Source organism: Palaemon carinicauda, chromosome 8 (genome assembly GCF_036898095.1).
Source record: "Palaemon carinicauda isolate YSFRI2023 chromosome 8, ASM3689809v2, whole genome shotgun sequence".
Taxonomy (NCBI): Eukaryota; Metazoa; Arthropoda; class Malacostraca; order Decapoda; family Palaemonidae; genus Palaemon; species Palaemon carinicauda.
This window is the reverse complement of record NC_090732.1, coordinates 6,997,445-7,025,220: the sequence shown is the minus strand read 5'-3', so window position 1 is coordinate 7,025,220 and position 27,776 is coordinate 6,997,445. Positions and strand designations below refer to the sequence as shown.

Sequence of the window (27,776 nt, the reverse complement as noted above, 5' to 3'; positions counted from 1 at the left end):
TCTTTTGTTAAGATAACTGAATACTGTACTGTCTTGTTGTCAATGAACATTTTAATGTATAAGTTCCACCTTATGGAAACTGAGGTGACTATTTCAAGTATACTTGAGTCTTCTGAAGGGTTGAAAATTGTACCACACCTGATGAGGCATAAAACCCTTTCTAGCTGCCATCTGGATAAAACTACAAGGTAATTTTTACCATGAAGGTAATTTATACTGTGTAACATTCTTTCCTTAGAGGTCCTTGGAAAGCCTAGGGTGAATTTTGACATGTTTCAGCGAAGACCCAACTTTTGAATATGACAAATTCATAGATAATTTGTATTTTTAAATATTTAACTTAGCCGGTGAATATATAGCTGCAACTCTGTTGCTCGACAGACAAAAAAAACTGTAAAAAATCGCCAGCGATCGCTATACAGGTTGCGGGTGTGCCCATCAGCGCCAACTGTTGGCCAGATACCATACTCAATGTAAACAAAGACTCAATTTCTTCTCTGTCGACGTGTCGACAAGACGTACTTTTACTCGCTGTAGAACCTGGAGTTTTCTCAACATATTTGGTGAAGTACTTCATTTTGGTTTGAGCTTTCGCAGTGCAGGTGTTTTATCTTCATCTTAAATCTTGAACTCGTTTTGGATAGATTTAATTTTTGGTGACAAAGAGAGTAGGGACTTTCTTTGTCTTTTAAATGGCCGACCCTTCCCTTAGATGGAAGTGTGTTTAGGCTTTTAGTAATTATCTTATCACGTTATAATTTAATTATAGATTTTCCTCTATATATTTTATATCTCACCGCCTTTTTTAGGCCTCTTCGATTAACTTTCCATTTATAATAAACATAAAAAATAAATTTTAATGTTTTGTTTATATGCGACCTTTCCTGAGAGTAGGCGGTCCTAACTTGGAAACCGAAGTTAAACAACGTTGAGCCCTTTCAATCGTAAATAGCTTTTAAAGAGCTAATGATTTAAAACTTATTTAAATGAATATTTTTAATAAATATTTTATGAAAGATTTTCTTTGAATAGTCTTCGTACTGTTTTCAAAGATGAACTAACGTTTAGTTTTTTTATGCTACGCAGTTTGCGCTCTATCGTTACGATAGAGAGAGAGAGTATCACGGTTTCACTTTGCAGAAAGAGTAAATCGATTCTGACGTTTAGTTCATTCTTCTTTCAAAGCTTAAATGTTTTAAATTCTATTTTTAAGGAACTTTTTAATTGAAAAACCTTTCAGTTTTTTCCTTTGGTCAAATAACATGTTTTTTTGACGAAATGTAATTGGGCTCTTCTCTTAGGTGCGAAATCAAGAGAGAAAGAGAGAGAGAGATAGAGACGGAGGGAGAGAGAGGAGAGAAAACGTTCCGTTCTAGCGGGTAACGTTATTCTCGAGTTACTCTCGTCCCTAGTCTCTGTACGGGGAGAAAGGATAAAACGTTTTTAGTTTTATTCTCGTCCCCAGGCAATGTACGGTGAGAGATTGAAAACGTAGTTTTGAATGAACTAGTGTTTCTTCTCTTCCCCAACCACTGAATTTTTTTTTTTTTATCTTAAAAGATGTTTACTGTTTTTTTGCTGGTATTAATGTGCTTGCATTATACGACTGATTTCGCATTTACTACCTTTTGATGAGGGTAGAATTGCGTGCTTCAAGTAGAAATCAGTAAAAGTTTCGATTTCAGTGAAATAAGTGCAAACAGAAAATCGTAGTGATAAAGTGATATTGCGCAAAGTGTTACAGTGTTGCGTCCGAGGGTTCGTCTGTTCGTGCCTGTCGTTCACCTAGTCCGGGACCTCTTGCAAGCTCCCAAGCCCAGGGGAGAAGTTATGTCGTACGACTTATGGGTTCGAGAGGCCTTGATCAGCGAACAGACGTTTCCCTCTATGGTATCGGGTGTATCTTACCAAGATCTCCCCTACCATAAGGCGAGAGAGACAATTTTCTCCTCGTCATCCGAAGGCTTTTCGCATAAGAAACCTGTAACAAGGTTTCGAGGCCCTTAAGCGAAAGTCAGTCCTTTCAGGACAGGTCAAGCGTCCTGGTTGCAGCCATTAGGACAGCTCTGACCCTATGCAGTCATCGGAAAACTGCTCGCCGCCTAACAAAAGCGTAACACAGACTCCGAGAGTCTTTTTTGTTGCCAAAGTGTTGCGGTCACAGACGTTACCCTCGTCTCTTACCACAACCATTTCCGTTGATCCTTAATGGGTTGTACGGCAAGACATGCAGAATAAGCTTGCCTCCCTTATGGAAGACTATTCTGCCGATTAGTCCGTTGAGCCTAGCCGTTTATCTCATCGAGATCCTGGCTTTCAGCCAACCTAACGTTCCTTTGTGCGTCCTGTTGACGTTGGCGTAGCTAAGTCACGTCAGTCAGGTTGTTTAGAACCACACTCGATGCGGTCTCGTGTGGATTTTCAGCCACATTTGGACGTTAGGCCACTTGCTGATGCTCCTGTTGACGTTCAGGACGTTCGCTAACAATCGGAGTTGACTTGTTTTGACGCTGTGCGTCAACCTCCGCATTCTAGAGTTGTTTTGACTGCTCAGTCAAGGCAGTCAAAGCAGTCTCGAGTGGACGCTGTGCGTCCTCACGCACCTTTTGTTGTTGACAGTTCACAGACTGTCAAGCAGTTACATGACGTTGCGTCCTGGTCTCTCGCACCTATAGTTGTTGACAGCTCACAGACTGTCAAGCAGTTAAATGACGTTGCGTCCTGGTCCGCTACTAATGCACCAGTGCGTGTGGACTCTGCTTGTAAAGCTTTGCCACCACGGTAGGTCTCTCCCTTGCTTGAGACTCGGCTATTATCGGACAAGGTTCCTTTAGATGAGGAAGTTGCTGTTCCCCCTCCTACTGATATTCTCTTGAGGACTCTGTCAGACGGAGAGGAGCCTAAAGCTGCTTAGCCCTCTATGGACTTTAATTAAATCAAGCTGATTTTTAAGGATCTTTGTCCGGATCTTTTTGTAACTGCTGCTCCTCGTTCGCCTAAACGTCAAAGCTTACACTAGACCTAGCTACTTCGAAGCCGTTGTTTTTAAGCTAGTCCTCTCTCGCTCTCCTAGAGAGCTTTACGTTTGCTAGGCGACTGGTTTATCACCAGGAGGAGTTTGGGGATACAGCCTTTGCTTTCCCTTCTTTTAAACTGGCTTATAGAGCGAGAGTCTGATATGACACGAGAGAAGTTCTCGGCTTGGGAGTTCCTGCCTCTGCCCAGATAGGCTTCTCAAATCTCGTAGACTCTCCCTGGCGCCTGGCCAGGAGACGCTCCAAGATTTTACAGGTCAACTTCACAGCTGTTTTCGAGCCTTTGAAGTTTTGCTGTACAATCATGTCATGCATAAACAAGGCTTTCAGGGATGGAAAGCGGTACCGCTTCAGTCGCTAACCCCGTCTGTTGCCGCACCTGCTCCCGTAGACCCTTAATGGGCTTTGCTGCAAGACATGCAGTCCAAGCTTGCGTCCTTGATGGAGGACTTTAATGCGGAGAAGGTTGCTGCTGAACCTTCTGGCCAACAACCTTCCAAGCGGTCGGTTGTGCGTCCTGTTGACGCTGAGGTAACCTTCTCGCGTCTACCAGTTGAGGTGGTTCCTCCACCGATGCGACCCAGTGTGGGTTGCCAGCCGCACGTTGACGTTAAGCGACGCTCGGAGGTGGTTGTTGACGTTCAGGACGTTCAACAACCATCAGAGGTGACTTGTTTTGACGCGGTGCGTCAACCTCCGCAACCCGGTATGGTGTTGACTGCACAACCCAGACGGTCTAGACAGTCTCGGGTGGACGCTGTGCGTCCTCGCGCACCCATGATTGTTGACAGTTCTCAGACTGTGCAGCAGTTCCATGACGTTGCGTCCGGCTCCGTCACGCATGCACCAGTGCGACCGGACTCAGCGAGCCAGACGTTGCCCACTCCGTTGCCATTTCCTCATCAGTTTTCGGATGAGGAACTATCTGATGAGGACGTTGCTGAACAACAAGACGATCAGCCCCCAGAATAGATCAAGCCCTGCTATCCATCCAGAAGATGCTGAAGAAGGAACGCTGCTCAGTCAGGCTGTGGATGAGTCTGGTAGGGACGCTGTCATCCCTGGAACAGTTTGTATCACTTGATGGAAGGACAATATCAACCTAAGAGAGGGTCTTCCCCTGGCTGTTCAGACTCCCCACCACGTTCTCTTCTCGGACGCATCGGACTTGGGCTGGGGCGCGACACTGGACGGTCGGGAATGCTCAGGTCTGTGGAACTCGAGTCAGAGGAGCATGCATATCAACTGCAAGGAGCTGTTGGCAGTTCATCTGGCCTTGAAAAGCTTCGAGTATCTCCTTCGAGGCAAAGTGGTGGAGGTAAACTCGGACAACACCACGGCCTTGGCGTACATCTCCAAACAAGGAGGTACCCACTCACTGACGTTGTACGAGATCGCAAGGGACCTGCTCATCTGGTCAAAAGGTCAAGACATCTCCCTAGTAACGAGGTTCATCCAAGGCGACTTGAACGTCATAGCAGATTGTCTCAGTCGGAAAGGGCAAGTAATTCCAACTGTCTCAGTCGGAAAGGGCAAGTAATTCCAACCGAATGGACCCTCCACAAGGATGTGTGCAAGAGACTTTGGGCCACTTGGGGTCAACCAACCATAGATCTCTTTGCAACCTCGCTGACCAAGAGGCTTCCAATCTATTGCTCCCCAGTCCCGGACCCAGCAGCAATACGTATAGATGCCTTCCTCCTAGATTGGTCACATCTGGATCTCTACGCATTCCCACCGTTCAAGATTGTCAACAAGGTACTGCAGAAGTTCGCCTCTCACGAAGGGACAAGGTTGACGTTAGTTGCTCCCCTCTGGCCCGCGAGAGAATGGTTCACCGAGGTACTTCGATGGTTAGTAGACGTTCCCAGAAGTCTTCCTCTAAGGGTAGACCTTCTACGTCAGCCACACGTAAAGAAGGTACACCAAGGCCTCCACGCTCTTCGTCTGACTGCCTTCAGACTATCGAAAGACTCTCGAGAGCTAGAGGCTTTTCGAAGGAGGCAGCCAGTGCGATTGCTAGAGCGAGGAGAGCGTCTACCATTAGAGTCTACCAATCGAAGTGGGAAGTCTTCCGAGACTGGTGCAAGTCAATTTCTGTATCCTCGACCAGTACCTCTGTAGCTCAAATAGCTGATTTTTCTTATACCGGAGAAAAGGACGATCCCTTTCAGCTCCCACTATCAAGGGCTACAGAAGCATGTTGGCATCGGTCTTCCGGCATAGAGGCTTAGATCTTTCCAACAATAAAGATCTGCAAGACCTCCTTAAGTCTTTTGAGACCACCAAGGAGCGTCGTTTGGCTACCCCTGGATGGAATTTAGACGTGGTACTAAGATTCCTCATGTCAGACAGGTTGGAGCCGTTACAATCAGCCTCCCTGAAAGATCTCACTCTTAAGACTCTTTTCCTGGTATGCTTAGCCTCGGCTAAAAGAGTCAGTGAGATTCATGCCTTCAGCAAGAACATCGGATTTTCGTCGGAAAAAGCCACTTGTTCGCTGCAACTTGGTTTTCTAGCCAAAAATGAGCTGCCTTCTCGGCCTTGGCCTAAATCTTTCGATATTCCCAGCTTATCGGAGATCGTAGGCAATGAACTAGAAAGAGTCTTATGCCCTGTTAGAGCTCTTAAGTTCTATTTAAAGCGTACTAAACCTTTACGAGGCCAATCTGAAGCTTTATGGTGTTCAGTTAAGAAACCATCCTTGCCTATGTCAAAGAATGCTTGGTCATACTTTATCAGATTGTTGATACGAAAAGCTCATTCACATCTGAGTGAGGAAGACCGAACTTTGCTTAAGGTGAAGACGCACGAAGTTAGAGCTGTAGCAACTTCCGTGGCCTTTAAGCAAAATAGATCTCTGCAAAGTATAATGGACGCAACCTATTGGAGAAGCAAGTCAGTGTTCGCGTCATTTTACTTGAAAGATGTCCAGTCTCTTTACGAGAACTGCTACACACTGGGACCATTCGTAGCAGCGAGTGCAGTAGTGGGTGAGGGCTCAACCACTACAATTCCCTAATTCCATATCCTTTTAATCTGTCTCTTGAAATGTTTTAATGTTTTTATGGGTTGTCCGGAAGGCTAAGAAGCCTTTCGCATCCTGTTTGATTTGGCGGGTGGTCAAAGTCATTTCTTGAGAGCGCCCAGATTAGGGGTTTGATGAGGTCCTGTTGTATGGGTTGCAGCCCTTGATACTTCAGCTCCTAGGGGTCTGTCAGCATCCTAAGAGGATCGCGAGGCTCCATAAGGAAGACGTACTTATAAGGCAGAGTAATCGTCTAAGTCGACTTCCTTACCAGGTACCTATTTATTTTGTTTTTGTTATTTTGATAACTTCTAAAATGAAATAAAAACTCTTAGCTCATAAGATGTAAACATATTTAACTGGTCTCTACCCACCACCCTGGGTGTGAATCAGCTATATATTCACCGGCTAAGTTAAATATTTAAAAATGATATTTTAATTATAAAATAAATTTTTGAATATACTTACCCGGTGAATATATAAATTAAACGACCCTCCCTTCCTCCCCAATAGAGACGCAGTGGGATGAGAAGAAATTGAGTCTTTGTTTACATTGAGTATGGTATCTGGCCGACAGTTGGCGCTGATGGGCACACCCGCAACCTGTATAGCGATCGCTGGCTAGTTTTTAGTTTTTTTGTCTGTCGAGCAACAGAGTTGCAGCTATATATTCACCGGGTAAGTATATTCAAAAATTTATTTTATAATTAAAATATAATTTTTCCTAACTATACAAACCTTAGCTATTTACACGGGGTAATTACGACGGTGTAGCTGAATGACGAGCCATAAAAGTTTTAACGGGGTAGGGAGGGGTAGCTAGCTAACACACACCGGTGAATGCTTCACTTTGCTTAGAGGTAGGACTTATCCCGGGGGACAGGGCTGGCGGGCACATATGTGTAAATAGCTAAGGTTTGTATAGTTAGGAAAAATACAAATTATCTACGAATTTGTCATTTGTTCCGTAACTGAAATACAAACCACGCTATTTACATGGGGTGACTCAACTCTTAGGAAGGGCGGTAAGTCCCCTGCCATACTGGCTTTGGCTTGCCCGAGGACCCTAGATTCGAGTGTGTAAGTACTCAAGAAATAGGGGGTCCCTGCTTCTTGCTGGCAGCTGTGAAACTGCTGCGGCCTACATAAGGTGTGTGTGAAGGTGAGAAGTGACTCGTCCTAGGAAGTTGACCTGGAGTTCTTCAGATGGAAATCTAGGCTAGGACTCTCCCAATACCACCTCGTCAGGGTATGGGGACATGACAGTATTACATTTTAATACTAGGAACACAAGGGAGCATGGCTTACCTGCAGAGGTTTGAGGTCAGCTGTGCAGAGAACCCAGGATGCTGCTTTCTCCAAGGGAGGAGAGGATGAAGAAAAGAATAAGGGCCAGACAGATCTTTTCATTCACGCAGACTAAAACCGGGTAACAATGCCCTCAACCTTCTGGTACTTGTCCATTAAGGAGCCTGACGTTAGACCAGCTGTTGTGCAGCCACCACAGGGCTGATAGAGAACATATCGAGCCTCCTGTGTGGCACGTCTTGCAGGTAGTGGGCCGTGAAGGTGATCTGACGCTTCCACACCCCAGCTTGAAGTACCTGCGTCACTGAATAATTCTTCTTGAAGGCCAGGGACGTAGCTATGCCCCTGACATCATGCGCTCTAGGGCGACGTGACTGAGGAGGGTCAGGATTCAAGGCCAGATATATAATCTTGCGAATCCAGGCCGAGATGGTATTCCTGGTGACCTTCCTCTTCATCCTCCCGGTGCTCACGAACAGGGCTCGCACCTGGGGACGAACTGCAGCTGTTCTTTTAAGATACAACCTCAGACTCCTCACTGGACACAGTAGGAGATGGTCTGGGTCATCTGTTACAGAACGGAGACTCGAAACCTGGAAAGAGTCGAACCTAGGGTCCGGCACTCCCGGATTCTGAGTCTTGGCAATAAACTCAGGGACGAAGCTGAACATTGCCCCCTCCATCCCCTTGAATGGGCGATGTCGTACTAGAGAACACGTAGTTCACTGACTCGCTTGGCCGAGGCCAAAGCTAGCAGGAAAACCGTCTTCCAGGTAAGGTGGCGATCAGAAGTCTGGCGTAATGGTTCGTAGGGAGGTCTCTTCAGAGACCTGAGAAATCGAACCACGTTCCATGGAGGAGGTCTCACTTCTGACTGAGGGCAGGTAAGTTCGTAACTCCGTATGAGAAGGGAAAATTCCAGCGAGGAAGAAATGTCCATTCCTTTGAGCCTGAAGGCAAGACTTAAGGCTGTGCGATAGCCTTTCACTGCCGAGACTGAAAGGCGCATTTCCTCCTGCAAATACACGAGGAACTCCGCTATTGCTGGAATAGTGGCATCGAGGGGAGAGATACCCCTTCCACGACACCAACCACAGAAGACTCGCCACTTCGCCTGGTAGACCCCTGCGGATGTCCTACGCAGGTGACCAGACATCCTGTTCGCATCTTGTTGCGAAAATCCTCTCTCTGTGAGGAGATGCTGGATAGTCTCCAGGCGTGAAGTCGAAGCGAAGCTACGGCTTTGTGGTAGATGTTGGCGTGTGGTTGTTTGAGTAGCTCGTGACGTGGAGGGAGTTCTCTCAGAACCTCCGTGAGGAGTTGCAGAAGGTCCGGGAACCATTCTGCGTGATGCCATAGCGGAGCTATCAGGGTCATTGATAGATTGACCGATATTCTGGTCTTGTTGAGCACCCTCCTCATCAGACAGAATGGGGGAAAGGCGTACACATCGACGTTTTCCCACCGTTGTTGGAAGGCATCCTGCCAGAGAGCCTTGGGGTCTGGGACCGGGGAGCAGTACAGCGGGAGCTTGAAATTCAGCGCTGTAGCAAACAGATCCACCGACGGGGAACCCCACAAAGTCAGGACTTTGTTGGCTACTAGATGATCCAAAGACCACTCGGTACTCACTATCTGCGTCGCTCTGCTCAGACTGTCGGCGAGCACATTCCTTTTGCCTGGAATGAAGCAAGCCGCTAGCGAGATTGAGTGGACTTCGGACCATCTCAGGATCTCTATTGCAAGATGGGATAGCTGTTCCGAAAATGTACCTCCCTGCTTGTTGATATAAGCCACCACCGTGGTGTTGTCGCTCATCACCACCACAGAGTGGCCCGCCAGGACTTGGAACTTCTGAAGTGCCAGGAACACGGCCTTCATTTCTAGCAGGTTAATGTGAAGGTACTTTTCTGATTCTGACCACAGGCCTGAGGTCCTGTGGTTCAGAACGTGGGCCCCCACCCTTTCTTTGATGCGTCCGAGAACAACATCAAATCCGGGGGAAGGACAAGAAGATCCACTCCCTTTCGTAGGTTCTCGTCTGCCACCCACCACCGGAGGTCCGTCCGTTCCGCAGGACCCATAGGGATCAGAGTGTCCGGGGAATCGTGACCTTGATTCCACCGGGACTTGAGTTGCCACTGGAGGGATCTCATTCTGAGGCGGCCGTTGGGAACGAGACGGGCCAGGGAGGAGAGGTGGCCGAGGAGACGTAACCACGATTGGGCTGGAAGTTCTTCTCGATTGAGGAAAGGTCTCGCGATCTTCCTCAGCCTTGCTATCCTGTCGTCTGATGGGAAGGCTTTGTGGAGATTGGTGTCTATGATCATGCCTAGATATACCAGTTTCTGAGAGGGCTGCAGAGAGGACTCCTCGAGATTTACCATGATCCCTAGATCCTGGCAAACTTCGAGGAGCTTGTCTCGGTGGCGAAGAAGGGATGCCTCCGAGTCCGCTAGGATCAGCCAGTCGACCAGATAACGAAGGAGACGGATGCCGATCCTGTGACCCCACGAAGAGATGAAGATGAACACCTGAGGGGCTGTGGAGAGACCGAAACACAGCACCTTGAACTGGTAGATCTTGTTGTCTAGGCAAAATCTTAGGTACTTCCTAGAAGACGGTTGGACTGGGATCTGGAAGTACGCGTCCTTCAGGTCCAGTGTACACATGAAGTCTTATGGTCTCACTGCGAGTCTGACCGTGTCTGCCGTCTCCATACTGAACGGAGTCTGCTTGACAAACCCGTTCAGGGTTGAGAGGTCGATGACTGGTCTCCAGCCTCCAGACGCCTTTTTCACAAGAAAGAGTGTACTGTAGAAGCTTGGGGACCTGTCTACAACCTCCTGGAGAGCGTCCTTCTTCAACATGGTCTGGACATCTGCCCAAAGGGCTTGCCCTCTTGCCGATCTCATGGCAAGAGAGCTCAACGACACTGGATTCGCTGTCAGGGGAGGTAGAGAGGCTGTGAGCGGGACGCGATAACCCAGAGCGATAACGGAAATCGTCCAGGCATCTGCCCCGAGTTGCTGCCACCTTGTCGCGCAACTTTGTAGGCATCCCCCCTCTGGTGGACATGCAGGGGGACTGCCAACCCTAGCGTTTACGGCCTCGGCTGTTACCTCTAGGGTTCTTGCCTCCCTTGGAGGACTTCTTGCTCCTTCTGCTCTTGGCAGGAAAGGGCTGAGACACCTTCGGCTTTGCTGCAGTGATCTTCTTCGTGTCCTTAGCTGGACGTGGCTGTTGAGCCGCTGGAGGTTTGTAGGGCCTCGATATCGGAAGTGTGTCTGACCCTGCTGACCTCCGAACTGGGAACCTTCTGGTGGAACCTCTCAGCCACAGCGTCCCGACGTTTGAGAATCGTATTGCCCCACAAGCTCGAGACTTGGTGGGCCAGAAACTCAATGGTCCGTGTGCCTGAGAGTAAGAAAGTCTCCAGGGCCTTCCTGGTGCTTTCTTTGGAGAGGTCCTCAGACCGCACCAGGATGCCCAGAGACCCCAGCCAGATGTCAAGCCACGAAGTTGCCTGTATGGCACACTTAGCGACCTTCTCCTGGCTTAGGATCTCAGTGGCCGAGAAGGACACGTACCGGTTGGAGAGTCTCTTAAGAGGGACTCCCCTGGTGAGTTCTTCCACAGAGTGATGCATCGGAAGACCCAAACAAGACTCCTCAAGGATCTCAAAGTACCTCCTCTGATGGACTTGAGGATGAGGGAGGAGCTTGTTACCGGTGCTGGATATGCTGGAGGAGGCAAGCTTAGAGAGCTGGCCCTCGACCTTGTCCCTGGCACTCTTCATCCCCTGAGACCAGGGCAAGGCTGCACTGGCCCTAGAGGGTTTCTGGGTGCCGTAGACGCGGTCCAGGACCGTGTCCTTACCTTCACAAGGAGGAATCTCAGTGTCTGGGATTCAGTTGAGGTTCCTCATGAGGGTCAGGACTTGCCAGAATGCGTGTTCTGACTCTTGGTACTCTCCTCCTGAAGGACTGGCAGCGAAGTCTCCCGTCCCCAGTGGCTCTTCCTGGAGGGACACGTGGACATCCTCGGAAGGTCTAGATGGCTCCTGCCTGATCCCTGCTGACAATTTAGGAATCCTCTTAGAGTCCTTCGGTTCCCTCCTGGGCGGGATACAGGACTCGAGTAACGAAGGGTGCAGGCTCCTTTCCAGCCCTGGACGAGAAGACTTCTCAGGGAGAGGCGGAGATTCCCCCATTGGTGCGATGGGGGAATGGTCCAGCTCGTCCGACACTCCTGAAGATGGGTAGTCCTCATCCGCAGGGGAGGGAAAGATAGTCGGGGGGGGGAGCCTTGCGCAAGATCTGCGAGGAGACAAAATAGGCCTTGGAGGTGTTTCCACGGGAGAGACTCCTCTCTTCCTCTTCAGGGGGAAGGAAGCTGCCACTGATTTGAGACCCATGTCAGAGAGGGTGGGCTTCATCACCTGCACAAGAGCTCTGACTAGGGTACCGAACCAGGGCTGCTGGCTGACAGTCGCGCTGTCAGACACTCCCTCTGGAGGGAAGGGGATTGTTCGATCCCTTGGAGGAGTCGACAAATGCGGGTTCGCCTGTGAAGCTGAAAAGAAAGAGTCCTTAGACCTGTCTGGGAACCGCCCCTCCTCCGGAGAGTGCGCTGGTCTGCGCTTGTGGGGAGGGTAACGAGACGAAGACTCGCGCTGGAGGTCGCATGACGGGGCCTGGTCAGGGTCGCGCGCTAAAGGATCGCGTGACATCGGCGCGGGCGAGAGAAGGTGGTAGGGCTGGCGCGAGTAGGCGAGGTCACAGGAGTGATGGCACGGGTGCGGGAGCGCGCAGGAGCTTGAGCGGGCGCGCGTAGGAGATGGCGAGGGCGTGTGGCACGCAGGAGCCGGAACGGGAGGCGGTCGGATGTGAGGACGTGCAGCATCCTGATGCGGCCCTGGCGGGCGCGAGAGGACAGGGGCGCCCGAGCGCGTATCCGGGAGAACTGGGCGAGGGCGCGTGAGCGCCGGTTCAGGATAGCGTGGGGAAGGGATGGCGCGTTGGCGCTGGTCCGACAGGACAGGCATACTCGCCTGTGGGTGCGCTGGGCGAGCAGGCGATCGTGGGCACGCATGGCGCGCATCAGGATGTGGACGCACTGGTGTGCGCTGCTGCGGGGGGCAAGCAGGACGCGCGGTTTGATGAGGGCGCACAGGTGTGCGCTGGAGGGATGCATGAGGCGCTTTGAAGACAGGAACGGGGCGCGCAACCGGAGCGTCGCGCGCGGCTGGAATGCGTGCAGGATCACGCGGTCTGGAAGGAGAGCCCTGGGGTACCTGTGAGCGCCCGTGCGCTAGCTTAGGAGCCTCCTGGGCGGCGTGCTGTGATGTGGAAGCGCGTTGGCAAGCGCGTGAGCGCTGGGACTGGAACCGCGCGTGGGCACGCTTCGCACGTAACTCCAGACGGGCGCTGCGAGTCCAGAGGAGCCTGTGAGCGCCTGTGCGCTAGCGTAGGAACCTCTTGAGTTGCGCGCGACGAGGCAAGAACCGGGGAACGCTGGGGTGCAGGTGGGCGCGTGTGCGCTGTCACAGGAACTGCTGGAGGGTGCCGGGGTGCAGCAGGATGTGGGCGCGCAGGGGAACCCTGGCGCGTAGCACGAACAGGGGCGCGCATGCGCGTAGGTGAACGCTGTGGCGCTAAGACAGGAACAGCGGCAGTAGTAGGAGGGCGCGCAGGAAGAACCTGGCGCTTGAGGGCAAGAGGCGCAGTTTTGCACTCAAGACCCTTCAGCCTCGAAGGGCCCGGTGCCTACGCAGGGGCAGGATCAGGTGGCGCGCAACGCGCATCTGGAACATCAGAGGGTGATGGCAAGTCAGCAGGTCTGGAGGGAAACTGGTCACTGTGTCCCAAAGGACGACCATCATCTGAAGGGGATCGCGAACAATCCCCGGAGAGATCTAAGGTGGTAGCTGGCAGGGTCGGCGAACGGCGAGTCGTCTCCTCCGCAGAGGACTGTGGCGACGACGAGCCGAAGAGGAGCCTCCTAACTCCCTTGTGATGGGAAGGAAGGCCTCTACGGCGAAGGGGAGGACGAGCCTTCCGCCTTATATGCCCACGAGGGGCCGTGGGATCAGCAGTCTGACCATCAAGGGGCCTTCGAAGAGGAGTCTCTGTAAGTGAACTCCCCCGAGGGGGAGAATCACCGGCAGGAGAGACCGTGGGACTTAGATCCTCCCTCGAAAGGTGTTCGGAGGGAGAATCTAAGCCGTCAGCTACTTCAGTAACAGGAACGGGGGTTTGACTTGACCCACAAGATGTCTCCGTCACAACAACGTCAACCACAGACAGGATCTATCCCTGCTGTAGTTGGCAATTGTTTGACAGCTGCACCAAGTTTGATCATGTCAAACAGGGCTTCCTTGGAGGGCGAACCCTGCAGCCCCAAGGAAGCCTAAAGCTGAAACAAATCACGATTAGACATATTCAAATCCTCCTCCGGGCTCCGGGGGAGGAGGGGCATCCGCCTCGCTATTGGAGGCGACTACCTCTCCCGCACCCCGGGATCGGTCAACAGCAATGTGGTCTACGCTACCACTCGCCGGCCTCTCGGAAGAGACCGCTCGAGGGGGAGCTTCAGAGGAGGAAAGGGCTACGGAAGAAGAAGTCCTGGAATTTTCTCTCTTCAAAGAAGCCTCTGAAGGAGAAAGATCCCTTTTGGACTTTTTCTTCCGGCGCCGGGCAAACCTCTCCCACTGGGAGGTAGACCACTCCCTACATTCTATACACACGTTACCACTATCACACCGCTGGCCCCTACAGTGAGGACATAAGGTGTGGGGATCGGTGTCGACCGTCGACATAAAGGTCCCACAAGGGCGGCCGGGAAGTCCAGGGCAAGTACGCATAGTAGTAGAGGCCAACTTCAAACACATTGAAAAAGAAAAAGCAAAAAACATTAAATATGGCAGTCAAAGCGAGGGAGAGAGCAGACAGGTCTGTTCTCTTCCCAAGTCAAAAGTAAAGTGAAGCATTCACCAGTGTGTGTGTGTGAGGGGGGGGGTAGCCAGCTACCCCTCCCTACCCCCCGCTAACTAGCGGCGGGGTAGTAAACCCTTGTTAAAACTTTTATGGCTCGTCATTCAGCTACGCCATAGTAATTACCCCATGTAAATAGCGTGGTTTGTATTTCAGTTACGGAACAAACATTCTTTTGAACTGACTCAAGTTCGTAAAGTTGATCCTAGATCCTGAGGAACATGATTTGTGTATGCGAGGCATATTTCTCTCATTTCTGCCCTGACAGGTCTGTCATTCAATCTTGATCTCCTGTCCAGCAGAATGCCAGGCAGAGACATTTCCAATAGGCCACCACAATTCTACCCAAAACAAAGTAAGCAAGCGAATAGTACAAGAATTAGGTGAATAATCAATTAGGAATATAATTAACCGTACTTCGCTTTGAAATCTAGGTAAAATATTGAAACTTGTCAATCCGAGTGTGAGCAAGATGTTTTTCCTCATACAACAACTGAAGACAAGAAGGTTAATAGGAAAAAAACAAATGCCTGGGTAAGCATGGTCTCCAGTGTTAGCAGACAAATTCAGCAATGTACATGCTGTGATGGGTTCAATAGACACTGAATCTGTAGTTTTTTCTTATACATATTAAGTCTGTGGCTTGCACATCAATATACTGGGCCTAGGGTAAGGAAGACAATATTTTTTATTTGCTGTTTTGTATTGGAATCCCTGTGGTAGCCTATACAGGAGAGTATTTTGGGGGAACCACACAGTGGCCCACCCAAATATATATGAAAGTTTTAAACATATGATGCTCTGTCGAGCAGGTTCTCGCCTCTTGGAATTACAAGTACCATAATAAGTAAAATCTTTACTTTCTATCCATTTGAGTACCTAAGGCAAAGCCAAAGTTAAACAAAAAAGTTGTGAAGACAATATTTGAAGATTTAAATCTTAAAATTAGAATATTTGAAATCTTATAATTTCAGTCATTGTGAAGCTGTTAAGTAATCTTTTTTTTCAGATCTCTTATCTTGCTCAGAAGTGTAGAGAATTGAAGGAGGGAAAGGTAGAGTCACATTCCATGTGTTCTATATCATGAAAGCTATAAATTAAATTAATGTTTTATTTTATTGTACATAAAAAATAAAGGCATTATTTGAATATTTGAACTTATAACTAACTTCTTCACGCATGTCCCCAGTTTATATAAAAAAATATGTGATATGGTCATGTGAATTATGTTGACTATACATTTTTACATTGTGTACATAGATACCATACATTGTTCTAGAGGAAAATCACTTTCCTTAACATTATGTACTGTATCTGCTAATAAATATTCATATGTAGGGTACCATGTATATCATAATACAGTACTATTTATCTTTACTTGAATTGTTCTGAAACCTTCATATAATTATGTATTTTTGGGGATAATAAAAATTCAAGTATAACATCATTTATAATGTATAAGCTCTGGAATTTGGTTCGGGAGGGGTTGAATAATACGTGGAATTCAGCACAAGATTATAAATTGCAATCTTGCCAGCCAAGTGGCTACCATGAATTGCAATGTGGCTGACAAAGATGACATCACAAACTCTGCAACACTCCTTCACTTGGTGAGGATATGGTTAATTCTGGACCTATGGAATTGAGAAAAATACATTAATTCAGAAGTTTTCATATAAACCATAGTATTACATATATAACTACAAAAGTAATTTTTATTTTTCCTTGCTATACAATCCAGAGTCATTCAAAATGAAGAATGTCTTTGCCAGAGCTTGACCAGCCATTGAAATTGTTAACTAGGTTGATGGTGAGTGCAGGCTAGTAACCCTGACAACTCTCCAGTCAAAGACTTCCCAATACCTCTGGCTCATGACTGAGGGGTTGGGTATAGCAATAAGACTCCATAGAATTGAACTGGACGGTTCTTCTTCCCCCAAAATGGTCACTCTCCCTAGTCCAGTACAAGAATGAGTTAGAAGATGACTCCAACAACCTCCTACCAAAATATTAGGTTCTGCAGGCAGAGAAGCTATCTGAGCAATTGTTGCTACAAGAAGACCCACAATGCTGGTAATTAGTAACGGGAAAGCGGTAGGCACACTCGCCCGTAACACAGAAACAGGGCTGGGCTCACTGGGAGAGAAGAATGAGTCAGGAACAGGGCAGGGGTCTCTTGGCTTATGGTATCCTAAAGGGATCACCACTGGGGTCTCCAGACTGTTACCACAGCAAATTAGCCTTGGTTAACAACTCCCTCAAAATGACATCGAGAGCCTACATGCGAGACCACATATTGTAGGCCGTCAGTGAGGAAGAGCTTCCAGCAAGTTGGAGTACTATGATCACCTCACACTTGACCTAGACTGAAAAATCAAACCCCTTTCTCGATCTGAGTTCTCCCTTTTCTTAAAGCATACTACGTGTGACCAAGTCAGGGGCATATACAGTACGAGGAAGCTCCAGCAAATGGTAAACTCAATAAGGATTGCAAAGTATTAAGTGCCAAGAATGATGCTAGAAAAGACTTGGCCTTCTAGCTCCTAAAAAAAAATAATCCCCCCTTAACGATCAGCAATGATCAATGGTCAGCATTAGGGGATAATTGCTTGTAATTATGCCCCTAAAGCACGGAGATAGCGGATTTATTGTTAGGTTAGCCATAAACTAAAGCAGCGTTCATCAAGCAGCGTTCATCATTCCCTCACATGAAGCCAGCATGAACAAAAAAAAAAATGAAAAAAAAAGTACATTCAATAGCCTTAGATGGGACACAACAGTACACTCATTGCAGCCACAGACAAAAGTGAAGACTTTGACAAGAGAGTGGGTGGTCACACACGTTCACCACCTCTCGTTAACTTTAAAACTTTTCACGTACAGCAAACCTGGCAAAAATATACAATAGTCTATTTCCATTATTCTGAATAAAGAAAATAAATAAATTGATGTTGTGGAAGGCGTGTTGACATTGACAAAACAACATCCATGTGTTAACGTTGAAAAATTGCTAAATATCTGAATTAATGAAAGGCATTTAGCTAAAGATATGATAACCAAAAACTTAGTTTGTGAAAGGGAAAGGTATTGTTTGTTGACCTTGTGAAAAAGGTGCCACATTACCAGGTACATCAGCAGAAAAATTGAAAGTAATGTTCAAGGCATGCCTGGGGTGATTCAAGTATTCAATTGAAGAACTGGCGCCCATAGTGTTGTGTGGACATGGCGAGGCTACAAGCTCCAATGTAAAGGCAGCTGAGGTATTTGTTGCCAAATTTAAAAGGCTCATGGATTCCAAGTCCTGCATACTACAAGAAGTTACTAATTGCAATGAGACCAGTCTTTTCTGGATGATGCCCAGGAGGATCTTCATTACAGCATAAGAAAAGACAATTCCCTGTCACAAACCCAAGAAAGATAGTCTAAACCTGCTGATTACAAAATTAAACGACTCCTGAATTTACAAGCTTTTGAGAAGTTCAAGGTGCAGAAGTAGGAACTGAACGTCGGATGAGGTCAAACACAAACTCGGATGATCTCCATTTAGTTTGTGGAATGGATTAATGAGGTTTTTGGTCTTCCATGTGTTGTTACTTATAGAAAGAGCTTCTACCCAGCATGTAGACCTTGAAGACAACCTGATGCAGTAGATTTCAAATTTATCAAAATTAAGTTTCCGGCCCCCAACACCACTACAATACTAAAAACCCATGACTCAGGTGATCTCAAACTACAGGGAGCTTTATACAAAGACAATGTTCCATTGATGTTTCGAGGTTACTGAAGGAACTAAGACTGGAAAGGTTAACCATCAAAACCCTCAATTCTACTTTGAAGAAACTGTGGTTAAATACATTCCTGAACAATTTTGAGGGATTTGAACCCATGTAGGAGGCAGTTGACTATGTAATTGTGTCCTTTGGAAAGACAATGGAGTTGGAAGTGGACATCAACAATCTTATTGAGGAACATAAAAGAGCATCTGATAGTTACAAAAAAAAAGCAGCGACAAGAGTTTGTGAGGATATTTCATCAGAGGAGGAAGAGGGACAGATTGAGAAACCTCTCGCTTCGAGTGACATTAGGGAGAAGTTTAAATTTGTGGGAAAACTTGCACACTTTTGTGAAAACACATCACCCAGATAAGAGTTTGGAAAGCCAAGCAGCAAACAATGCAAATATCTCATTTTCATGCCATGTCATACATACTATAAAAGTAGTTGTATGTAGTTAGATTCCTTGTAAAAGTGGACTATAAGTGTATAAAAAAATATGACCAAATGTCCAGAGAGCATAAATAAGGTGATTTAATTATGGTAGTGAATGGCTCTCAAGAGAGAAAAGCCTTCTCATTGGTCAAGTTTGTCACTATTTCTTTTTTCTATAGTGAATTATTAATTTGTATTAGTTTCTAGTGTTAGGGGTTATAATTTTAACATTAATTACAGTACCATTAGAAACCTTGGAAGAGTAAGTACAGTATGTGTATTTATGGACATCGCTTAAATTTTCCTTTCGTTTCTTATGGGATAAATTGTTTTAGAATACAAGCATTTTCTCATAAACCGAGGTACTACTGTAATCCAGTGTAACCTTGTCCAGGTCAACCAAATATTTATCATAAAGAACTTAAAGACAAACCTGAAACTTGAAGTTAATGAACTCCTAACATTCTTAATTATCAGGAATCCATGTCTTCCATGTCAAAACAACATACAGATGAATCCAAAGACCCAGGAACCTGTAAGGAAAAAAAAATAAGTAAAATACTAAATATAACTGATCCATCTCTTAAGACAAAAAAATTTGAATAAATTTCTAATGAATTAATAACCACTTTCATAAGCTTAGGACTAGTTTTAAATGAAGTCAACTAAATTTAAGTATTGTAATGTAATTTAGTCAAATTATTCATACTCAATCTTTCATTTTTATCATTCTTTCATAAGAATGCTTTAAACCATGTGGTGTTAACCTAGAATAATTCATAATACATTTACATATTGACTTCATTTTTTCTTCTTTCTGTTACCATGGCGATAAGGAAAAACTTAAAGCTAAACATTACCAAAGATTTTAGTATACATTTTTATTTTTGGTTAAATACTAAATAACTAATTAAAAATTATAAAAATATCAAATTAATAAATAATATTGATTCAACAAATAAAAATCAATCCTGTACAATATTTAAAGAAAAAATAAAATTGACCAAGATAAGATTTCAAAGTGTAAAATAATTATTACAAGTTTAAAAAATAAAAATAATGGCAAAAACCACATGCTTAACAATAAAAATATTTCAACTAGGTTATTTAGTAAAATTGTACTACTGCCAAAGAGTATATTAAAAGGTCTGCAATAAAACATTGATTCCATACAACAAAAAAAGGTCCCAGCTATTGTTAAGGACTTAATAATCAATTTTACAAAAAACATGTTGACTATAGCAATTCAGTATTACATAGCTAAAAGACTATAAAAAACATTTTACTGTATAAACACTTGCATAGGAGAAAATTTCAGATCAAAAGCACAATCAAGGGAATAAAATAAACAAAATTTCTTGATGATTAGATGGCTAAAAGTTATAAAACACTAAATGTCCTAGACTATGGTGATAAAGTTAGAACAATGTTTACACTGGCAGGCATTTTAGTTCCCATCAGGACTTAGACACTATTTAAATAGTAAAAGTTGTGATCAATTACTAGCAATTGGACCTGACTGTTCAGATAAATTTAGTGAATAAGATTCAAAACTGTAAGGAGAACGTGGTCACCATTTATGAAAAGCTCGGAAAGCTTGATAACAATCAGCAGAACCAATTATTTGTTAAGGTATGAATAGCAAAGTCGTTTTTATCATCACTACTGATTATATAAAACTATAAAAAAAATATTGGTTTTAAATTAAACTACTTTAAGTTCTGTATATACAGAAGAATTTTCATTATAGGATCTGGTAAAATATTGGCTACCACTTTAGTTCTCATTATTTTCTTGAGAGACCATTCAAATACCAGATTCAATAGAATTTACAGAATGTGACTCTGAAGTGTAAGCATTACAGTACAGTACCCACCATTAGGGAAATGCTAACCTTGAGAAAATGGATCAACATCTTTATCCTTAACCGTAATTATCATTTTTTTTAAATGAACTTGACAGAGAGACAGCCTTGTAAAAATTGTTTTCTATAGTACAATTCTTTACCCGGAATTTCTTGGGTAGGAAGTGCTTCAGATTTCAGATTTTTGGGGATCTTGGAACATCCCTTAAGTGATGAGTTCACGTAACTAATTTTATTCTGGTGAAAATTGCAAATTCTTATTGATTTGATCACAAATCCTGGCTTTACCAACATTTTGAATATATTTCAAAACACGGAGAACGCCAGAATGCCGTAATCAGCATAAATAAGAAGCGAAGGGGTTACTATGGCAACAACTGATAAAAAACTGATAAGGAAATTTTTTTTTGTCATATCAAAAACTTCCGGATTTCAAAATTTTGAATAAAGGATTCTCGACCAGTACATCATGGGCTAGCCTATTATAAAGAGTAGTTATATGTGTTTTTAAATGTATTTACATGGTTTTACATGTTTTTTAATGTAGTTGTAGCACTATGTCTTCATAACTTCACAAAGATGAAACACTGGTTTAGCTTACAATTATATCAGGATAATAGACCTTAGTTTATCCCACTACTGTATATCAATGTTTGTGCTTAACACTGGTACCGGTACTCCATTATGTTCACATCATTTTATTTCACCACTTATAAAAATATATATTCCTATATTAAAAACTTAGAGAAGAGAAATATTCAAAGATATAGTGTTCTAAAGGATAAACTGAGGCGATAGGAAGTGCAGGGCAACCCATGCAAGAAATGGTCTAGATCTTTGTGACTTAATGGAACCATACAAAAATATAAATTTTGGGTGATGACTTGAAATATAGATTTTTCTGCCCTACTTACCTGTTATAAGAGCCTTGGTTACCTGAACAACATTAATGCTTTATTGGTAGCCATCAAAGCAATGTTTATTGATTTTTTTGTACTGTACAGTGATTTGCAAATATAGATACAAGTAATTTAACTTACCACAGGCTTGGATCGGTGCGTATTGACGGATGGGATATGAAGCGGAATGTGCTCCATCTGACAACCATAAGCTACTGGGGTTAACTTGATCACAGTGTGAAGGGGAACTTCAATGTAGGGTAACTCATCTATGGGAAAAAGAAAAGTTAAATCTGTATTGAAATTCAACGTACTTGACAAACATTTGACAAACAAAATACTATGGTCACCACACTGCATGGATTCTTTGCATTTCAACAAATATGCTCTCCTACCATAGTCCTTACGTAATATTATTTAAACTAAATTTTAAGCTGCATAACCTCAAGTTCAAAACAAAACTAATTACTCCAAACCTAATAACATTCATCAAATTAATCAGACATAATATCAAACTATTTTACCAATTTTTTGAGATAGACAAAACGAGCAAAGTAAAATGATGTACAGTAACCACAAACTATATAATTCAGTCACTGAATTATACAGCTCTTCTTCTAACCTTAATTTTGTGTTTTTGATACCAAGTACAGTTACTATATATATAATCAAATAAGAAAAAATTAACTTAATTATGAATATCAAAGAAGGATAAATCTGACACACTAATTATTCCACTCTTAACATGCTGTGCAAATTTGGTGCAAGTTTAATATTATAAACATTTAATAATATTTCATAAGTACAAACCTTCTCTATAAGGGCATTAACAGCCAATCATGATAGAAAAAAAGATGAAATAAGAGCTAAAACAAGTGACTAAAGTCAATTAATGATCACTGGAATTTCCACACTATGGGAATTTCTATAGCAGTTTTAACCACCAATATTTGAGAAAAATGCATATTTCAACATGTCTGAGTAAACTCATTACCTGTTAGCCTAGTCCCAGTTATCTGTGACTAAATAAATGTTTGAATGACCATCTATGTCATACTATCTTTCCAAGGGATTTTCCATAAAATTTACCCTAGTTCCTATATATTCATGAATGAGAAGTGCCTGAGTTTTAAAACTAGGATTTATAATATAGAGACAGTAGAGATGCACGTATTCTTTCCGTATTGCCATGAGGAAGAATAAAATTATCTATTTTTAAGAACTTTCAAGACATGGGTCCATAAATATTAGGATTTTGGAGTGAGCCACATTAGAAACTTCTAATGTTTTACAAAATGAGTTTATACACCCTGGCTGGCTTATCAATGATAATAATAATAAAAAGACAAAAAACTTTGATACTAAGAAAATATATAAAATTCATTTTCATAATAGAGCCACAAGAACGACAAAAAAAAACTAGGTCGAGAACTATGAATTAATTTTCCATTTCAACACCACCGTCAGGAGTGACAGATAAGAATATGACCACAGATGAAGATCAAAATAAAATTCAACAGTATGAATTATAAAATGTGAAAATTGCAATGAATATCTCACAAAACAATGGAAAGTCAAAGAAAAAATGATGTGAATAATGCTTTAGGAATTGATGGTTGAAGCAGAACATCAAATTTTAATAGTAGTATTTTGAATTTCCATACTCGCCTGATGTTCATATTACTTCAGTCTCTGGAAGCTTAGAATGCCCATATTAATCCTTGAAATTAAGAAATTTCAGTTTTCTTTTCTCACGATATACTAATGCTTCTAGAAAAGCAATGAGACCAGCGTCTAACAAGAATAACATGCATGTAAATGAACATCCAGAGAGTAAAGAAATATTAAAATTCTGTTTATTTCTATGGACTTCCCATGATTTTCATATTGCTGAGTCTCGCACTTTAGAGGTGGTGGGTACCCAGCGAAGGAAATAGATAGGGTATTTAGTTTAACGTGATAAATAAAATTAAATCCTTGACTTACTATTAGTCTATGCTTTAGAGAAATTACACACCAGTTGATACTTTTTTTACTATGCTCTAGAACAGCCAAACTATAACAGATATGAACCTACAGTTTTTTAATTATGTCAAGGAACGATCAAACATTTTCTTGATGTAAATAGAATATCTTTGCAATGAAAAATGAAAATTATATAAAAACCGTAAGATAGTTTTTAAAAATATTTATAGAGTATAATTATGTTAGAAGACTTTATTTTATATGGAAATTGTATAGTATTCACCTATTATGAATAAAAAAAAATATATTCAAGAACACTTCCAGATCAACATCAGTGCACCATTATTATTATTATTAATATTATTACCATAAGAAAAGTTTATTAAGAGAGCTCCTGACACTTGTCAACGAGGTGAATGCTAGCTAGGCATTTGTAACATTATATTTTAGAGAATACATTATATGGAGCTATTAAACCTTCACTGCAAAACCTACAAGTACACAAACAAGCAGTAAAAGCACAGTAACATAGTGTAGTAACTCAAAATATTAAATTGCCATGTAGTGAACCATCATTATAATGATGTTTATTTTATTAGTCAAGAAGAAAGTATAAACCACTAATACTGACACAATATAACAAGTGACTGTATTTCTAATACAGCACTCACAAATTACAATAAAAAAAATTAATTTGAGTGAAGAGTGTAAGAGGAAAAAACCAACATTAAAGGGGGCCATATGTAGATCTTTGAGATCCTATGAAAAGCACACAGTGGCCGACTCCCAATGGGTAACAGGTGAATCACACAATAAAGATAATAGAATTTTTATAACATTAATACTATAATTTTAACTTATCAAAGATCTATTTGCTAAATATTCTCTTATCAAAAACTTCTCAAGGAAACACTAAAAGGAAAAAGTTTTAATCTTAAAAAATATGATACCATGTAACTCAGTTGCTGTCACCAGATGGCACTGTCACCTTAGATACCTTCTGATATTTTCTATTCATAATTAGATGTATTCATATACAGATAAATCTCCCTTACGACTAGGGAGGGTATGAAATCAATGAATTTTGAGTAACCTATGTATTGAAATAAGTTTTATGAAAATTCAATTCATGCCAATGAACCATACAAAAAATTAACATACTGATTATATCAAAGTTGATAGAGGTACAGTATAATCGAAATTCAATTAAAAAGGCAAAACATCTTGCCAGAAAAGTTCTTATTTGCCATTATCTACACTGGTCAAAGATTTGTAACATCTCTCTATTAAATATCATGTGTACCAAAGCATTAAAGTCTGTCATAATTGGAACCAAATGTGGCACAATACACAACTATAATCTATGGATGGAAAGTTTCTAAGACTAAGGCAATAAGGGACATTTATGCTTTGCAAACATTGAAACCAAATTTGTATAACATATTCCCTAAAAACATCTGAGCCAGTACCAATTTTAACAATAAAAGTAAAGACAGTATTAAAAGTCATTAAAAGAGGCAAAGCAGCAGAAGATGGCCTAAAAATTGATTTAATAATAGATGGAGGAGATTTCATAGTAAACTCCCTAACCTTTACACAAAACGTCTGCAAGAATGTTCTATACCTACAGCCTGGAAAAGATTTATCATACTAATTCACAAAAAAGGGGAGATGCAAAAGACCCGGAAATTTACCGCTCAATAAGTTTACTGTTAGCAATATAAAAATATTTAGGAAGGTCATATCAGGCTGAATAGAAAGACAGCTAGACTTTCAATCAACCAAGAGAGCAGGCAGGGTTTAGAATCAGGTATTCAACAACTGACCATATCCATGTAATTAACCCATTAATGGAAAAAATCAACAGTATGACAAACCACTATGTATGGCATTTATAGATTATGAGAAAGATTTCCAAAATTCTGATTGAGAAAGGAGTTAGACATGGGGATTCCATCTCTCCTAAATTATTCACAGCATGCTTAGAAGTTTTTAAAAATTTAGATTGGGAATTTGTAGGGATAAACATTGACTTGACATTTGCAGATGACATAAGGGAGGAATGGCAAAACATGATAGAAGATTTGAATGGAGAAAGCAGATAAGGAGGACTAAAAATGAGTATGAGTAAAGCTAAGACAATTTTCAATGAAAATGCAGAAAGAAAACAAATAAGGACTAAGGATGAACCTATAGAGATTGCTAATGAATATAAGTACTTATGACACACATTAAGTGTTCCCCAGGATATGGGACCAAAAGAAGGATAAGCATGGGATGGTGAGCTTTTGGTAAAGAAAATGAGATTATGAAAATATACCACTTTCTCTAAAAAGAAAAGTATTTAATCAGATGGTCCTACCAGTATTAGCTTATGCATCAAAAGCTTGGAGCCTTACTGAAGCCTTAGAACATGAGCTAGTTACAACTCAAAGCACTATGGAAAGAATAATGATGGGAATAACGCTAAGAGATGGTACAAAAAAGAATATGGATAAGAGAGCAAACTAAAGTAGAGGATATTCTAACAACATGTAAAAGAAAGAAATGGACATGGGTTGGACATACAATATAGATGATAGATGCACATTAAGAACAACAGAATAGGTCAACAGAGATTGCAAAACAAGAAGAGGAAAGAAGAGAAGACGATAGATTGATGAAATAGGAAAATTTGCAGAAATAGACTGGCATAGAAAGACTAATAACAGATGCGAGTGGAAGGATATATCTGAGGCCTTTGTCCTGCAGTGGTCTAGTAATGGGTGATATACATACATATACAGTATATATTTCTTTTCGGCCGTGCGCTCGGCTCTCCATGTCCCTCGGATAGGGGTATAGGGGGTAGTTAAAACTTTGGTGAGAGGGGGGTCGTGTACACTAGTAAACAATATTTGTGGTCTGCTAAAAAATGCTAGTCAACTGACAAAAGAATGACACTGCCTTTTACAATATTAACTACGATTCCTACATCTAATTCTTACATTTTCAAGGAAACTGATTTTTAACATGGTAATTGAACTGGAGGCAGCAAGTAAATTTATGAAGAAAGCTAACAATTCAAAGCTCACAGTGGTAATGAAAAAAAAAAAAAAAAAAAAAAAAAAAACACCTATGGTAACCTTAAGTACTGTCCCCATTAACAACAATAATCCACAGCCAACCACCAGTGACCAATAAAATAAAATATTGTATAACTAAATATTAAATCAATTGTACTGTAGTCCGTGCGCAAGACCCATTCAACAGTATTTGATTTTTTGGTAAACCTGACGAATGAAAGAATAATATACAAAAAGGTGTAGAAAGAGATCACACATGACAGTTTGTTAACTTAGATGCATGCGCTCGCTCTCTCGCTCCCTCTACAGTATATGCATAAAAAATAAAAAATTCCCTGAGAAGAATAACAATTTACAGTACATATATCAAATAAAACTCATATTACAATACTTATACTAAAACACATTACTATTTCATCAGGAGACCCCTAGTTTCTAGCAGACATGTTTTCTATCACCTAATATCAAGTGTATTGCTATTGAGAATACTGTGAAGTATAAGGTCATATAAAAGCAAATATTGTTAATATAATTTCCTATCATTCAAAACTTCTGAATCACAGACCATTAATTGATAACGTAGATTATCATATAACCTTTCTCTACATAAAAACGACACTATCCCAAAAACCTATTATTCAGTTTTTCAGCATTTGCTGGTGTCTGCTACCTAGCCAACCCTCCTTGGTAAGGTCTGACTGTATATCCTATTATTAAATGGAAAAACAACAGCTTCTACATCGTCAGTACTAGTCGAGTCCTCCTTACTATGCTAAAAATTCTCGTCTCCCTCCCTATCATGCTCATAAAATAGATAATGACACCCGAGTACTGGAAGACTACCACTCCTAGAGCCTATCTTTGACCGAATACTCTTTACATTGGCGTGGAATGTTGGTTTATGCAAGCTTTATAGAGTAACATTGTAGTTAGTACAAAAATTTAGTGTTTTCAAGATGAATTAAAATACATCTCTGTAACTATTAAGAAACTGTTTGTAATAAACCAAGGTAAATCAGAAGGCACTACTCTCATTTCAACAGGAACAATAGTCTAAAACTTTTGGGCTCATTACACAGCAAAAACATTAAGAGGTATCCAAGATGGTGTCCCTATTGTTGACATGTGGACTACGGAGTTACCATTATTCTAAGATTAAAGCTTTTTTTTTTTTCTCTCTTTGTTTTCTTTTTTTTTTTTTGTCGAGAAGCATGAGCTTCCAGAGTATTTAGAAAATAAATTTTGGTGAAGATTCATCACAAAAATTTCCGTTCTTGAGAGGCTCCTACAATTTAAAAGTTTTCATCAAGCCTTTTTATATTTATGAAAAGCAAAACCAATACCACTAAGTGCAAAATTATCTGCATACCCATTCACAGGTAGTTTACACAGATTTCTTATTTTCTGAC

The 27,776-nt window shown here is 42.4% G+C and overlaps 2 protein-coding genes across 5 annotated transcripts in view; one reads left to right on the top strand and one right to left on the bottom strand.

Moving 5' to 3' along the window:
* The window catches only part of LOC137645617 (synaptic plasticity regulator PANTS), a 62,512-nt gene extending 46,769 nt beyond the window's left edge, over positions 1-15,743 (top strand). The window contains exon 5 of the mRNA XM_068378422.1: positions 15,376-15,743. Coding sequence (XP_068234523.1) covers positions 15,376-15,453 — 78 coding nt within the window. The 3' untranslated portion in view covers positions 15,454-15,743. The remainder of the gene's footprint in view (positions 1-15,375) is intronic.
* A 60-nt stretch (positions 15,744-15,803) lies between these two features.
* The window catches only part of LOC137645615 (6-phosphofructo-2-kinase/fructose-2,6-bisphosphatase-like), a 57,616-nt gene continuing 45,643 nt past the window's right edge, over positions 15,804-27,776 (bottom strand). For all 4 annotated transcript variants that reach the window (XM_068378418.1, XM_068378419.1, XM_068378420.1 and 1 more), the window contains 3 exons: positions 21,479-21,606; positions 19,008-19,107; positions 15,804-16,000 (listed from right to left, as the gene is read on the bottom strand). In XM_068378418.1, the coding sequence (XP_068234519.1) occupies positions 19,048-19,107; positions 21,479-21,606 (188 nt within the window). In that variant the 3' untranslated portion in view covers positions 15,804-16,000; positions 19,008-19,047. The remainder of the gene's footprint in view (positions 16,001-19,007; positions 19,108-21,478; positions 21,607-27,776) is intronic.